This window comes from Tenrec ecaudatus, chromosome 16 (assembly GCF_050624435.1).
Source record: "Tenrec ecaudatus isolate mTenEca1 chromosome 16, mTenEca1.hap1, whole genome shotgun sequence".
In the NCBI taxonomy this organism is placed as follows: Eukaryota; Metazoa; Chordata; class Mammalia; order Afrosoricida; family Tenrecidae; genus Tenrec; species Tenrec ecaudatus.
In genome coordinates, this window is record NC_134545.1 from 84,348,468 (window position 1) to 84,364,718 (window position 16,251).

The 16,251-nt window shown below is 48.8% G+C and overlaps 1 protein-coding gene across 4 annotated transcripts in view; it reads right to left on the bottom strand.

Moving 5' to 3' along the window:
* DNMBP (dynamin binding protein) overlaps positions 1-16,251 on the bottom strand; it is a 115,270-nt gene that overhangs the window by 29,954 nt on the left and 69,065 nt on the right. Inside the window, exon 1 of one of the 4 annotated variants that reach the window (XM_075535116.1) lies at positions 13,411-14,658. The exons of the other annotated variants lie outside the window; for them this stretch is intronic. Within the exon in view, the coding sequence (XP_075391231.1) occupies positions 13,411-14,509 (1,099 nt within the window). The 5' untranslated portion in view covers positions 14,510-14,658. Of the gene's footprint in view, positions 1-13,410; positions 14,659-16,251 lie in introns of those variants that run through there. 4 annotated transcript variants of the gene reach the window in all.

Below are 16,251 nucleotides of genomic sequence, written 5' to 3' on the forward strand. Positions count from 1 at the left end.
TATCCTGGCTTTGGGAAGGCGGCTCTCTGACCTGGCTCCTAGCGGCAGGGGACAGGGTGGGCCTCGGGGCCTCTCTCCCTCCCCTCCCCTGCCTGGGTGAACATACTCTGGGCCACCTCGGGGGCCCACAAGCTCTGGGCCCACATGCTCTTAGCCTCTTGGGCTTCCAGCCTCCTGGGATCCTCCCCCAATCCGCATGCGTGGGTGCTCTTTTCCACGTGGTTGTTCATGCACAGTTGTGAGCCCCTTTGAGACTGTAAAATCTCCTCTGGTCCTGTCCTTCAAGAAAACCCACTTGGTTTACAAAATGGGCTTCGGAGTGAATTCTTTCATCATGCGAAGCCAAGAACCGAGGTCTGACCTACTGAGAAACCTAACAAAATCTGCTTAGATCTAGGATATGGGTCAGGACTACCTTATTTTCTAGCCCCACGTGGGAAATAATGAAACCCCAATACAAGATAACATGATTGTTTTCCCAGAACCTCCATTCCAGGCTGCTGGACAAACTTAAATCAGCTCTCAGGCTCCTCCTCCCCCACCCCCCAGTCTCTCCATTCCCCACTGGCTTGCCAGCAGGCACCCAGGCAGACCTCAAAGATATTGAGGTTCCATTCCAAACCACCGCAATAAAGCAAAGACAAGCAGGTCGTGTGCATTTTTTTGGTTTCTCACTGCATAGAAAAGTTGTTGTTTATACAACTATGTAGAGCAGTGGTTCCTACTGCAGCGACCCTTAATGCAGCTCCTCATGTTGTGGTGAGCCCCAACCGTAGAATTAATTTCATTACTACCTCATAACTGCCATTTTGCTACTGTTATGAATTGGGCGACCCCTGTGAAGGGGTGGTTCGATCCCCAAAGGGGTCTCGACCCACAAGTTGAGAACGGCTGCTGTAGAGTGTGCAACAGCGCACAAAGAAGTTTGAAATACTGAGACATGACCAAAATGTGACACAGCGACCTGAAGTGAACACAGGCTGGTGGAAAAAGGGCACCAAGTGACTTGCTCGATACAGGGTTGCCAGACGGTTTCAATTAAAACAGAAAAAAGCATCACTGGTGGAGCCCCATAAAGCTGCTGCATAACACCATGAGGGTAAGCCTGTATGTGAGGCTGCTTCCTGCGCCCAAGAAGACAGCAAGTGTAATGAGTAAAGCGCTGAGGCTACCAGTCAAGAGACCTGGGAGCTAGGCCTGCCTCCCCTACTGCCTGTGTGATCACGGGCATGTTAAGTAATGTTTCTGGGCCTGTGGCCACAGGTGTGTAACAAATGGGTTGAGTCTCCTGTGTGACTTCTGGCTATAAAATCTTCCGTGAGTTCCCATTTGTTTCTTCACTACTTCTTCCAATTTGGCATAGCACACTAGCCTGTGATTCGTTCCACAAGCAGCGTCACTTCCTGCGGGAGGCTCCTTGGGGCTCCTCTGGATGGCAAAGGGAGTGAGCCCGGAGTGCTGTACTTGCCACTGTTCCCTTGCCAGCCTTCCCTCTGTCCCTCTCGCCAATTTCCTTTCAGCTAGGCTGGGTACTTCACTGCAGTGGCTCCACAGAGCCCACAGACATTGCTCACGAGTATGGGGTTTATTAGAGAAGGTAACAAATGACCAGTCAGTTGAGAAATGCTTAGGATACAATTGTTCAGTCAGGACGGTTTTCTCTCTGCCATGAGGGCAGGCAGGGCTCTTTCTGGCCTCGCTCACTCACTTGGCCTGACCTCTGTCCTGCTGGGGCAGTGTTACATAGCTCTGGTAGGGCTTCTAAAAAGGCATGCTACTCTGCGATAAGCCTCAACCAGAAGGTACCCAGTTCCAGCACCGTGGATCAGCAAACCCAGCTCCCCTAATGACCACTAAGTGCCCAGAGGCACCCGACTACACAAGCCAGCCTCTCACCCAAAGGCACTCAGCTGTTCTTGCTCTGTGGACTAGGGGTGCACTGCCCAGTCTCCTGATCTGGCTCCTGGCCCTGCTGCTGCTACTGTGGTATCACAGCTGTCTCCTGGATGAAGGAAGGCCAAAGGACACACTCAGCTCCTGGCGCTTTGCTTCTTGATGCTGAGGTGAAGGATTTTATACCCAGCGGGAATGGCAATCGCAAAGAACCTTGTTAAAATTCACCCACAACGGTGGATGAACTATCTGGAGGAAAAACAACGGGACCGACAGTTCCGGGGGGACTTGGGGTGGGGGGGTAGGAGGGGTAAGGAAGTGGTGTTAACAAACCCAGGGACAAGGGAAAAACATGGGACCCCAAATGGTAGAGAAGGGGGAGTGGCAGGCCTGGTGGGAAATGATCAAGGGTAAGGTTGCTTAGAGAAGAGGTATACTCTCGCCCAGGTGGCGACGAAGCATGGTAGTAGGGCAGGAGGAAAGTCAAGGGAGATGGAGGAAAGAGCTAGGAGTCAAAGGGCATTCATGGAGGTCTAGACAAAGACATGTACATGCAAATATATATAGGAGGATGGGGAAATAGATCTATGTGTCTATATTTATAGGTCAAGTATTAAGGTGGCGGAAGGACCTTGGGCCTCTACTCAAACACTCCCTCAATGCATGAATACCTTCTTTTATTAAATTGGAACTCTATGATGCTCACTCTCCCGACACAACGGCTGGAGCCAAAGTGGGTGAACAAGTAAATGTGGTGAAGAAAGCTGATGGTGCCTGGCTATCAAAAGAGATAGTGACTGGGGTCTTAAAGGCTTGAAGATAAACAAGCGGCCATCTAGCTAAGAAGCAACAAAGTCCACATGGAAGAATACACCAGCCTGTGTGATCGAGTGGTCCCAAAGGGATCAGTTAGCAGGCATCAAAGAACAAAAAATCATATCATTGACTGCACACCTCCATGATAGGATCGCTGAAGACAAATGGGTGCATAAGCAAATGTGGTGAAGAAAGCTGATGGTGCCCGGCTATCAAAAGAGATAGTGTCTGGGGTCTTAAAGGCTTGAAGGTGAACAAGCGGCCATCTAGCTCAGAAGCAAATAAGCCCACATGGAAGAAGCACACCGGCCAGTGCGATCATGAGGTGCCAAGGGACCAGGTATAAGGCATCATGCAAAAAAAACACACGATATAACTGTGTGTATGTATGTGTATATATGTGTATGTATATATGTATATGTATATATATATCATATTAAATGAAGGGGGAAGTGCAGAGTGGAGACCCAAGGCCCAAGTGTCGGCCAATGGAGATCCCCTCATAGAGGGGTTTAGGAGAGGAGATGGGTTAATTAGGGTGCAAGGTAGTACCGATGAAGAACACAGCTTTCCCCCAGATCCTGGATGCTTCCTCCCCCCAACTACCATGATCCGAATTCTACCTTGCAGGGCTGGATAGGACAGAGGCTGTACACTGGTACATATGAGGGCTGGAGGTACAGGGAATCCAGGGTGGATGATACCTTCAGGACCAAGGGTGTGAGGGACGATGCTGGGAGAGTGGAGGGTGAGTGGGTTGGAAAGGGGGAACTGATTACAAGGATCCACATGTGACCTCTTCCCTGGGAGAGGGACAGCAGAGAAGGGGGGAAGGGAGACTCCGGATAGGGCAAGATATGACAAAATAACGAGGTATAAATTACCAAGGGCACATGAGGGAGGGGGGAAAGGGGAGGGAGGGAAAAAAAAAAAAGAGGACCTGATGCAAGGGGCTTAAGTGGAGAGCAAATGCCTTGAGAATGATTGGGGCAGGGAATGTATGGATGTGCTTTATACAATTGATGTATGTGTATGTATGGATGGTGATAAGAGTTGTATGAGTCCCTAATAAAATGTAAAAAAAGAAAAGAGGAGAAAAAAATGATTAGGGCAAAGACTGTACAGATGTGCTTTATACAATTGATGTATGTATATGTATGAACTGTGATAAGAATTGTATGAGCCCCAATAAATTGTTAAAAAAAAATTCACCCACAACGGAAGCCTATCAGTGTCTTTCCCCACGTTCTCTCACCCAGACCCACCAGGAAAGGATCATTGGGTGGGGCTTGCAGAGGCTATGGCCAGAGGAGCCACATCAAACAAGAGGCGGCATGGCACCCTTGAACATGACAACTGCTCTTCCCATTCGTATGGATCAAATTCCAGCGTCTCCAGGAAGGCTTCTTGTAAGACCCAATCCTTGAATGACTCTTTCCTCAACTTTACTTCTCTCTCCCTCATAGACAACTGGCAAATTATCTTTTTAATGTTCATATTCAGTACCCCAAACCAGAATATTTCATTCGAAAAGTACAATTTATCAAGCTCATATGATTTCCCCAACCACAGGGATGTCTTATCTGCTCGTCTCAGCCCTATCACTCTTACATTCAAGGTCAAATCATTTCCCCAAGTCTTTTTCAATAACGCCAAGTAAAAACTGATCTTCCCCCGATTGTCCATAGCATTTATTGTCTATGCTACGTATTTCTATACTTTATCTCATTGTGTGCATATTTATTTATTTTGCTTCTTGAGGTGGTCTGCAAACTCCTACACTGGGGAGAGGGGGTTTATTCTTCTGTGGATTCCCCCAATGTCCCAGTGGGAGGGCAATGCTAAGTACAGATTCCAGGTAGTGAGCATCAGTTGAACGACCTTAAAGAAGGGTCTATGTACTCATCTCATGATTATTAATAACAGCAACTGCGAGGCCTTATCACATGGAGCCCTGGTGGCGTAGTGGGTTACACAATGGGCAGCTACCACGCAAGGTCAGCAATTCAAAACCCCCAGTTGCAGCACAGGAGAAAGATGAGGCTTTCTGCTTCCACAAAGATTTACAGTCTTGTACAGTCTTGGAAACCCACAAGAGCAGTTCTACTCTGTCCTACAGAGTATGAGTCAGAATCAGCATGATGGCAGTGAGAGGCCTTATCAAACTACTCTAAGTACTTTTGTACCAACAAACTCATGCAATCCTTAATAACAGTACACTGTAGATGCCCCAGTATCTGTTTTACTAATGGGGATGCTGTGGCATAGAGAGGGAAAGTCATTTACAGGTAGTAGGAGCCCTCGTGGCATCATGGTTGTGCAACGGCCTGCACCCAAAGGTCAGCGGTTCAAAACCACCAGCTGTTCTACAGGAGAAAGACAGGGCTTTCTTCTCCCGTGAAGAGTTACAGTCTAGGAAACTCATAGGGGGAAGTTCCACCCTGTCTTATAGGGTTGCCATGAGTCAGCATTGACGCGATGGCAATGAATTCAGGGTTTTTTGTTTGGTAGGAGAAGCAGGTATTTAATAGTTTCCTTTTTAACAAACCAAACCGGTGCCAGTGGGTCAGCTCTATATTGGCCTTCCAAGCTGGAAACCTTCATGGGAGCAGGTTTTTTCCCTGCTGGAGTGACTGGTGGCTTTGAACCGCTGACCTGGTGGTGAACAGGACAACACTTACCCAGTACTCCTTAGCTTCCCCTGTAACACTTACAAACTTGTATTTCAATTATTTGTTCACATCTCGGCTCAGGGCTCTAATTGTGAGCTCCCTGAGGCAGGCACATGTCTTACTCAACTCCTCCTGTGTCTCAGTGAGGACACGACCGACATTTGGGGTACAATTTCATGTTGTACAGATGGTTCTGTCCTGGGAAGGGCACTGAGGGTAGATGAAAGCAGCTCTTCCCATCCTGCCATTGACAACCAAAAAATACCTCCACCCACTGCTAAATGTTGGGCCAGCTCCACCTCTGCAGAGCCCCTCTCACACCTCGCCAGGACCACCAGTGGTCCCTGGTACCTATGGTTTCAATTAGGCGCCCACCCTCACCCCCCATCTCTCTCTGCCGCTGTCCTGTTCACCAGGGATGTGCCTGAAACCAGTAAATGACTAGGCCTAACTCAACTAGCCAGCAGAATCAACCACACGTTCTCTTCTGGAAATGGCCAGTAAGAAACATCAAGCAGGCAGGTCTGCCAAGAACCAAAGCAGAAGCTCCTGGAATGCCCGAGGTGGTCTTGAGGTCCCTGGGGTTCCAATCTAGGGTAGAAACTATGAGTCAATGCAAAGGGTCGGCCTTTAGCCAGAGGAGACCAAAGCGGAGAAGTTCAAAGATGCCATGAAAAAAAAAAGAACCGTGAAAGAGGGAGCCAGTTATCTACACAAATAACAACCGGTATTTTGCATACCGCAATCCCTCCAGCACTATTTTCATAAGTGCACAATACCAGTGTTTTTACATGTTGATGACTTTAATTTCCACCCCACCCCCACCTGCCCAGTGGATTGAATGTTAAGTTTTCGTCTGGGTTCCCGGCAGGCAGCAGACCTTCGCCAGGCTATGCTCGATCTTCTCCTTTCCCCAGTGCAGGAAGCAGTCACCATTTCCTCCTGAGGGAGGCTGGCCTGGCACAGGAGCTGTGTGGGCTCTGGGTCTGAGCCAGCGAGCCACGCAGGGGGGTGTGCTGTCCTCACCCTACCCTGGGGGCACCTAAGGGTTCGTGTGAGAGCTGTGGGCACAGGGGCTTCCTCTGCCTTGTTTGGATGAGATAGGTCACTGGCTGCCTAGAGGTGCCACAGGCCAGGGCAGAGCATGCCACACCTGCCATGGTCTAGCACCTAGAATCTCAGCCAGCACCAGGGGACCTGGGCACTCACAGGCAATGGCACCTTGTCCAGCCCTCACCCGGATTGTGCCAGCTTTTGCTCTGTGCCTGGGTACAGAGGCTCCCAGGAACCTCCTCATTCAAGGCCTGCCATGACTGCCTCAGAGCCAGTGCAGAGTTTCCACGCTACTTTTCTCGATTGACGACGTCTTGATTGTTGGCTCATCCCTCTGTTAGAAAAATATGATCCATTTGAGAATGGAACGAATGAGACTGAAGCCCACCTCTGGAGATGCCACACGACATTTCCAGACACACACCATGTGCATGGTGTGCACACAGCGCGCCATGCCAAAACTTTTTGTATGTTCGCTCCTCCTTTTCGGCTATCATGCGTGCATATATTTGGGTTAGTTTAAAAACTGTAACTTGGACAACTAGTTATAGTCTACTTGTGTCTTATACATAGCTCATAAAGTAATATTTGTTTAAATGGAACATTAACACTTGCTTGGCATTCAAAAAAGTATCTACAGGTAAAAATATACGTGTGACTCATATGTATTGTCTGGTAACAGAATGAAATTAAGTCAGAGTTGTAAAACATGCTCTGAAAACTGTGAAGCATGCAAATGAAGGCAGTGCAGGCAGTCCCTGACGACAGGGTCAAGTTAGGGTGGACGGAGTGCACTTGTGTTCGCCGCTTTCTTTCTCTTATTTTTTAATTATCATTAGCAATAAGCGTCGCAGCATGAAACTTGCTGACACTATCATTCTCAGATGTTCAATCTTGAGACTTACTATTCAAAGCACTGCTACAGGTCGGATACGCCAGACTCTGTCCTCTGTCAGCCATGAAGTTTAGAACCTAACTCACCCATGATTAGAATAACGGCCATTTCACATCAAAAGGACATCCTTTACCCAAGGGCAGAGAGTTAAGAAAGAAGGCGGGAGGGAAATATGAAATGCTGATCCATGGAGGGCACTGAAATGGAGGGGGTGAATGTAAAACTGATCATCTGTCCTGTAAGCCTTCATTTAAGTCACAATAAAAAGTCCCAGGGACACTTGCTCGCTATGGCTGCTGAGAACAGGGGTGGTGCATGGCTGGATGCTCACCTCCTATGGCCAAGGCACCTCAAATTGGTGGAAGTTTGTGTGTCACTATGATACTGAATATGTTTCAGTGGAGCTTCCAGGAGGCGACAGACTAGGAAGAAAGGCCTAGTGATTAACTTCCAAAAAACCAGCCAATAAAAACCCAATGAGCTGATCCATAGCCAATCATGGGTTGGCCTGGGACTGGGTAGCAGAGTCACCATGAGTCAGGGGCAGACTTGAGGGAAGTCAATAACAACAATACCATTCCTATTACTACGACAACTATAGCAAAACCCTCGGAAGCCAGAATCTGGGTAAGGTGAAAAGCTCTCAGAGAAAGCTCAAGTATCTCCCCCTAGAAATGTTGCACACCTGTCTGCACTCTGTCAATGGTGGAAAACTTGAGAGAGCTGGGAAGCCCAGGGTCCCACTGGGTGCTGGCTCTCACAGATTTCACTACATCACTACTTCCCCTCCTGCTCCTCCTCTGGAATTGCTTTTGTTGGCCATTCTGCCATTTCCCAGTTAAAAAACTCACTGCCATTGACTTGATTCCGGCTCAGAGCAATCCTACACCCTAGAGGGTAAAACTGCCTCTGTGGGCTTCTGAGACTGTAACTCTTAATGGGAGTAGAAAGCCTAGTCTTCCTCCCACAGCCTGGCTAGTTGTTTTGAACCGTTGACTGTGAGGTTAGCAGCCTAATGCGCAGCCACTATGCCCCAGGGCACCTCCTAGGAACTTTCTATAAATAGTGTCAAAAATGGCTGAAATCTCTTAGCACTGTGTTCTGCCCATGGTTTGAAATCAGCCTATGAAACTAACCAGGTAGATGCTTCATTCTGGAATCTTGAATATGGACAGTGGCAACAGAAGCATCAGACCCACATCCTGACGGGGAAGAGAAGCGTTGAATATTAGTCCAAGAAACCCGTGTTGGAAATATAGCCAGAATGCTTCTTCAAAGTAAAGAAGGCGAGACTTTGCTTCACGCACACTGACCAGTCCCCAGAGGACATCATGACGCAAAGCACTGGACCAGTGCGCAGGAGGAAGACACGCAGTGAGCTAGGCTGACACCGCAGCTGTCAATGGGCTCAAGCGATTACGAGGATGGCAGGGTTCGGTTCTGCTGTACAGAGCTGCCATGAATTGCAACCAACCCGATGGCACCTAAGGACAATAACAAAACACCGCCCTGCCTGTGTAACCTGGCCAAGGTGCCTTCAGAGCTCTCCTAGTTTCCTATTTCTTTGGGTGAAAATGAAATGGAAGGTTTTTCACGAGATCCTGCTCCTTCCCTGCCATCCCTGAAACTCTCCATCCCATCTAGAGGCTTCCATGCTCCCCGTAACATGGGTCCTCTCCTTTTGAAGCCCTCTTCTGGCTTCCAACAAAATATGCTCCTGCTCTTTTACGTTCGTCTACACAGCACGAGCTGTTGGCTGTGCTTCTGGGTCCAACGGAGGTGGTGATGGAGTAAAAGCACTGGTCTGGGCGCCAAGAGGTGGGCTTAGTTCTGATCGCGGATTCAGCTACGCCGGCCACACATTTCAATTGCTCTGAGCTCCGTGTTCATTTCGAAATGAGAAGGGTGGACTTCAGGGTTTTCTAGCATGTCTGACTGTAACTCACACTTCACATGCTGTGAGTATTAGCTGCAGTCGTGTCCCTTCTGATGCATGGGTGACCCCATATGTGGAGATGGGTATACCTGGCCCACAGGGTATGCAAGGTGGTGACCTTTTATCCAAAAGGATTGTCTTCTAAGGTGACACTGGAAGAGGTCAAACCACCAGCCTTTGAGTTAAGAGTCAAGATGTTAACTCTTTTACATCACCCAGGACTTAGTGTACAGGGCATGCATATGAGGAGACTGGAAACAGTTTGTAGAAAAATGTACTCAAAAGATAATGGAATTTTTCCATAAACTTTTTGAAGAACTCCCCCCCATATACATTGTAATGTGTTTATATGTATGCACATATACAGATGTTTTGTGTGAAGTACTTCAAAATTTTCCATTTCCTTCTATCTAGAAGGAAACAACCCACTAATAGACATCCAAACCCGATCATGGCCTATAACATTGGTGGCTAAGGTTTCTTCTAGCAACAGTGAGAAGACTACACGTACCCTTCCAAATCCCAACCTTCAGCCTTAATATCTCACCTGAATCCCCATTCCAGACGTCCCTCTGTAAGACGTCTTCATCTGAATATCCAAATATCACTTAAGTCAAACATTTAGCACAGAACTTGAATTTTCTACCAAAGCAGGTCCCTTTCCCGTGAAAACTTGTGCTGACTTTTGTTCTAATAATGACCGAGTAGTTTATCTTATACTAACCTCTTTGTTAGGACTCCTGGTGCCATACTGGTTATTATGGGAGTATAATAAATTCTGGATAAGATATTAAAGACAATAACTACCAGAGGTTTTGAGGGATCACCAACAGCAGCAGAAACTGGGCTGCGACTTGGAATAAGGAAAGTGAACTAGGTAAGACCCCTATTTGTCCACAGCTCCTCCGTGAGGGTGCATGGAGCCTAGTCTTTCAGCATGTCCAGAGAAGACGCGCACACAGAATGTCAAAAGGGGGCGATTTTCTTGGGCTGAGTCAAAGGTTCAAGTCAAGGGCACCTGGGGTGGCTAGACATTAAGGAGAGTCCCAAAATTTGTATAGAAACTTCTTTTGAACCCTTAAACTGTGCATGAAGAGCAGCGGTTCTCAACCCGTAGGTCGAGACCCCTTGGGGGTCGAACGACCCTTTCACAGGGGTCGCCTAAGACCATCGGAAAACACCTAAGTAGTTCACAATATATAATTACATATTGTTTTGTGATTAATCACTATTCTTTAACTATGTTTGATTTGTAACAATGAAAATACATCCTGCATATCAGATATTTACGGTACAATTCATAACAGTAGCAAAATGACAGCTCTGAAGCAACGAAAATAATTTTAAGGCTGGGGGTCACCACCACATGAGGAAGTGTATGAAAGGGTCACGGCATTAGGAAGGTGGAGAACCACAGCTCTAGGGGACGATTGCCCAGGGAATCCAGCAGAAAGCAACAACATCTGGGAAGATGCTGGAAGCCAAGAGGTACTCACTCCATCACTGTCCGATGTTGGGAAAGTCCTGCCCCAGGCCTTGGGGTCCAGAACTTGAAATTCGAGCCTCACCAAGTTAGGAGGCTCAGAAAAACAAAACAAAACACACTTTTTTTTGGGCGGGGGGTGTCAGGGAAACTTCAGAGGGGCCACACTGTACGGGTAAAGGCACTTCCCAGGACTGAAGGCCACACCCTCGAACGAAGGCAAAACCATCACAGACCTGCCCCTAATAAAACCTATGGCCTGTTTGCTGGGTCAGTAAGGCAGAGGAGAAAGATTTGGCTTCTGGCCCGGGAGACAAGGAGGGGAGGAACCACTGACCAGGGTTTTGTTGCTCAGGCGGAGTAGGGGTGGGGCAGGGAGGAGAGGGGGAGAGTGAAGAAGGGAGGGGACAGGGCCACGCCAGCTGGACAGTGGTCAGGGTCCCAGGGGAGACGGCCAGCGAGAAAGAAAGAGTAACCATCGCCGTGGCTCCTGGAAGTCGGGGACCATGGAGTGACCGTCTGGTGGGGCAATTTGTGAAGGAGAAGCAGGGCCCGTTGGTAGGCAGAGGTCATGAAATCAATTGGGAGCATGTACCCTGTTCGGGTTTTATTTGTACTTTCTCGCCCTGAGACAGGCGGATCTTCGCTTTTTACAGCTACGCCCTGTCCAGCTCAGAGGTTAAGCAATTTGTCTAAAGTTACACGATTCATCCAAAGCCCCGATGGTGCAGCGGTTAAGTGCGCGGCTGCTCACTAAAGACCTGCGGCCGGAACCGCCCCCCCAGGGGCTCAGTAACCGCCAACACCGGTCTTCCGGCTCTTAGGAGAGGCCCGAACAGTTCTGTTCCCTCAGGTGGGACTGCTGTGAGTCAACCTACTCAAGAACACCTACGAACAATAACAACACGTGGTGAGGGAATGGCGGGGGCGGCGATTAGAAACCAAGACTGACTGCCACCTGTAAAGCTTGCTTCCTTTCTGTAATTAATTCTATGCTGTTTCAGCCGCTTCAGGTGGGGCCCGTGCTGTGTGCGGGCAGGCAGCTGGCAGGCAATGTTAGAAAGCAACATTTCTAGTAAAGACTAAGAGGCTTATGACAGGTCGAAGACGCTACTAACTGCTTAAAAGGGGTGTCAAGTCCTGGAAGCATAATAAGTCCTACAAAGGGAAGCGATGGCAGGCCGGAGGGAGGGGCTGGTTTCCGAGCTCATAGGGTGCATTACAACACTCCGCGGGGAAGGGTTCGACTCCCGCAAAGTCAAACAGCAAACACACTTTACACTCTGATTGCAGCTAGGTGGCTTAATAAAATAAGGAATGAGAGATAGGAAGCAAAGGTCATCGGGAAGGAGCAGATATGGGGGGAGGGGATAGGTTTAATGTAAAAACCATCAGGGAGGAATCAGAGGATCAGACTTTTCTGAGCTCCAAGGAATTTACAATCCCTATCAATTCTAAGAGAAAATATGCCTAGGGGGAGAGAGGTGTGGGTGGGAAGGCTGATCACTAATATCTCAGCCTTTCAACAAGTCTTCCTTTAGTTTCATTTGCTCTTCTTAAATGGAGGTATAGGGTCTGCTCTGTCCAAAATAATGTTCCAGAAATTCAAGTTAGGTTAAGCCTGGGGGAAGACCCCTGATCAACCCCTGGCAACTCTCGGATCAAAGCCAGGACGTATATCTTTTGCACTCTTCAAAGGCAAAGCCGCTCAGGACACACCTCACAAGTGAGGCTATTCTGAAGCAGAGCTAGAGGAGAAACTTCCCACCTAGGAGGAGAGTCTGAGGAGAACTTTCCAGATCTCTCGCAATCTCTTATCCTAGACATACCTGGAACACCCCCAAATTGGCCAGAATCAGAAAGGCTAAAATAAGGGCAACATATAAGCTAAAAATCAAGATGGAACAGGAAGTCCAGTCGTTACAAAAACTGATTATTTTTTTTTAAAGTTTGTTGCAAATAACTAGAGAAAACACAAAGGTAAGAAAGAAAGAATTTTTATGTAATTTTTAAAAACAATGTAAAACTCTTGAAATTCCTATTGGACAGAAAACTTTAAGGCTCAGCAGGGTGAAGTTATTTAATATCTAACACGTATAAAATATGAGAAAGAATATACACAACCTTCTGAATCCCACAAGAGTTTGATTTCAACATTCATGTGAGATTCCAGAATGTCCCGGAGCAAACAATGTATGCCACAAGCATGAGGGGCTTGAAAGGCTGGTGGGAAGATAGATTTCGAAGATAAAGAAATTTTCCCACGAACTTTACATGTAGGGGTTAAGACAGAGAAGCATGCCAGAAAAATGCACGTTAGCATGGTGGCCTGATCTTGAACTTGCTGTCCCAAGATGGAGCCAAACAATTAAAGAAAAAAGGGAATGATATTTGATATTAGAGAGCTCTGAGAAAACCAAAAAAGGGGCAAAGGAACATTCCTGAGACTGTTAAACCTGATCCAAAAGGCTCTGCCTAGTGATTTGTAACATCATATATACGCCTGCTCTAAAAATCCTCAAATAAAGCCGTTGCGTTGGTTCTGCCTCGCGGTGACCCTATAAAGGTTAGATCTCCACGTCCTTTTCACTCAACATAAACTTTACAAGCCCTTTAGGGGCCCCGTTCCCCACTCCATACATTAGGAAGGCTGAGCTCATACCTGGCGCTCTCTTCCTGTCCTGCACAAAGCCGGAGGTGCACCTCAGGGAGCTGGGTGCTGTGCGCCGAAAGCAGCTATTCCTTCTCCATGTCTCTGGGCCAGTTGGTCTTCTCTCTTCCTCCAAATGTCTGGGATTCTTCTCGACTGAGGGGCTGTGAGGGCCCCCAAGGTGATATTCACCTCTGTCTCCCCTGGGACACTGACAGCGCAGACCGCCCAGGGTGAGGCCTCTGCTCCCAGGCACCATAGCTCCTGGCCCGTCCATAGCACCACGCTCCACATCCTTCAGCTGGTGGCAAGAAGCTGGGCTTCTGTCCTTCCGAAATGTCTGCTCGCAGCTGGCAAACAAAGTTTCATCGTCTTTATTTTCTGGCTCACCTTCTCCCCGATACCTGGTGTGACTCTTCGTTGTGGGATGGATCTTACCATTTTGGTAAGCCTTCCGGGCTCCTGCCCAGGGCTTGCCAGTTTCCTGACCTTCACTGGCACCATTCAAAACTGGGAAGTCCGCAGACTGGTCTTTCCTATTGCGACAATTCCCAGGAACAGGAACATGATACAAATCCTTGCGGTCTCTATCATGAAGATTAGCTTCTTCATAACCCTCGAGGTTAAAATTAGAATTCCTGTGGTCCCGAGGCCAGTCCTGAAGTTGACCATCATGCTCTAAGGAATCACCCAGCGCCCTGCAGCCAGGCCACTGCTCACCTTGTTGCCAGTCTTCAGGGTGACAGTCCGTGGAGCCATTAGTCTTCCCACCTCCCCAGGTTATGGCTGGGTTATCTGTAAGCCAACAGTCTAGGCTTTTTGAGTTTGTGTTACACATCCCATCCTTTGTAGATATGTCCACTTCATCGTCCACGTAGCTTGGCTCATCCTGTTCAAATTCCCAGTATCCACAATCCCTTTTCCTGTACGGGCGGTTCCGCTCCTTGGTCTGGCCTCTGGGATCCGGGTCGTTTTCTCTGTAGAATCCATTCAGTTCTGGAGAGTTCCCCTCCTGGAGGAGACCCCGATAGTCCTCAGCTTCCCAGCTGGAGGGCCAGTGCCCTCTCTCCTCTCCTCCCCTTTCCTTCTCGATCTCCTGGATCTCACACATACTCTGAGCGCCCACAGACCCACGCTTGGCTCCTCTTTTCCATGGGCCCGGGTTGAGCAAAACACTGGACGGAGGCAGTTCGGCCTGAGGTTCTATCTGTCCGTAAAATGTCTCCCAACGGCGCCGCAGACACTCTTCCTGCTCCTCTGGTTGGCGCGAGCAGCAGCGGTGTGGAGTTATTTCAGCCCGTGAGCCAATCAGGGAGCTGCTCTCTCTCTCCCAGCAGAGGCCTGGAGATAATTAGTAACTCGTGTTCATGTGATTGGAGTAGGGAGCTTTGTTTGGTAGTGCCCTCCAGCTGGTCAAACTGGCTGGGCTGCTTTTATGCAGAGAAGCTGGAGTTTTCTGCAGAGAAGCAAGCCCCCTTCAAAGGCTCCAGGTGACGCCCACGTGTAAGGCAGATCTGCTCCTGTGAGCCTCACCACCAGCACACGTTTGCATGCACAATTCCCTGTGCCTGTTTCCTTGTCCTGCTTTCTAATCCTGGGCCCCAGCAACTCCTGGGGGCAGAACTAACTCCTTCTCCCCTGAAAGCAGTGCTTTGCTGGGTTTCAAGTTACACTCCAATCTCAGCCGCCGCAGCTCCGCCTACCCGAGGGTCCCTAACCATCCTGGTGGAGCACGGACAGTGCGTCTGATGGGGTACACTAGCAACTTCCCAACGCACACGCGTTTCCAGAAGAACCCCGTTACGTACACCTTCACAGACTCCTAGCTACCCGTCATGCCGGGGACTTCCTGTCTTTCCATCCAGCTCATAAAAAATCGTTAGGAACTGGAGAATGAGGCTAGAAACCCAGTCTGTGGGTGTGAAAATGCCTATCTCCATTCAGCAAACATTAGACAGAGACCTATTATATGGGAAACGCTGTGGAAGAGAAAAGAGCGGCAGCTAGCCCTTTACATTGAAGGAGCAACACACTCTGAAGTCAGACCACACAGGACAGCCAGGAGAAGGGCTACAAGAGGAACAGCAAAGGCCTGGGGGGCAACTGCAGGTCTCAGGAAAAAGGAGGCGTGTGAACAGTGCCTCGTGCACATTCTCTGTACAGAGAACTAAGAAATGGAGAAGAGATTGAAGGATATAATAACCGGAGCTAGGGATAAAAGAAAAAGGTTGGGGGCCATCTCAAGGGACCTGAATGCTTATAATCGATCCCCCCTTTCTATCCCACCCTCCCTCCACCCTTTTGGTATCGCCACTCTCACCATTGGTCCGGAAGGGATCATCCGTCCTGGATTCCCTGTTTCCAGTTCTATCTGTACCAGTGTACATGCTCTGATCTAGCCAGATTTGTAAGGTAGAATTGGGATCATGATAGTGGCGGGAGGAAGCATTTAGGAACTAGAGGCAAGTTGTGTTTCATCGCTGCTATAACTCTGTTGTTCTTAGGTACCGTCCAGTCAGTTCCAACTCATAGTGAGCCCACGTACAACCACACGGAAGGCTGCTCTGTCCCCAGCCATCTCAGGGAGGGGCCTCTGCTCTTTCAGTGACCCTCCTACTTCTGGCATGATGTCCAGAGGGGCCAGTCCCCAGAGAAGTAGAGCGGCAACGAACAAGAGGAAGACCGCCAATGAGATGGAGTGACAGTGGCTCAGGCCTAGGCACCGCCGTGAGGGTGGCGTGGAACCCGGCAGTGTTGCCTCCGGTGTGCACAGGGTCGCTACAGGTCAGAAGGGGCTCAGTGACACAACAACAACATGGCGTCCTCCACGCCCGGGTTCTTCCTCCAGGCGAC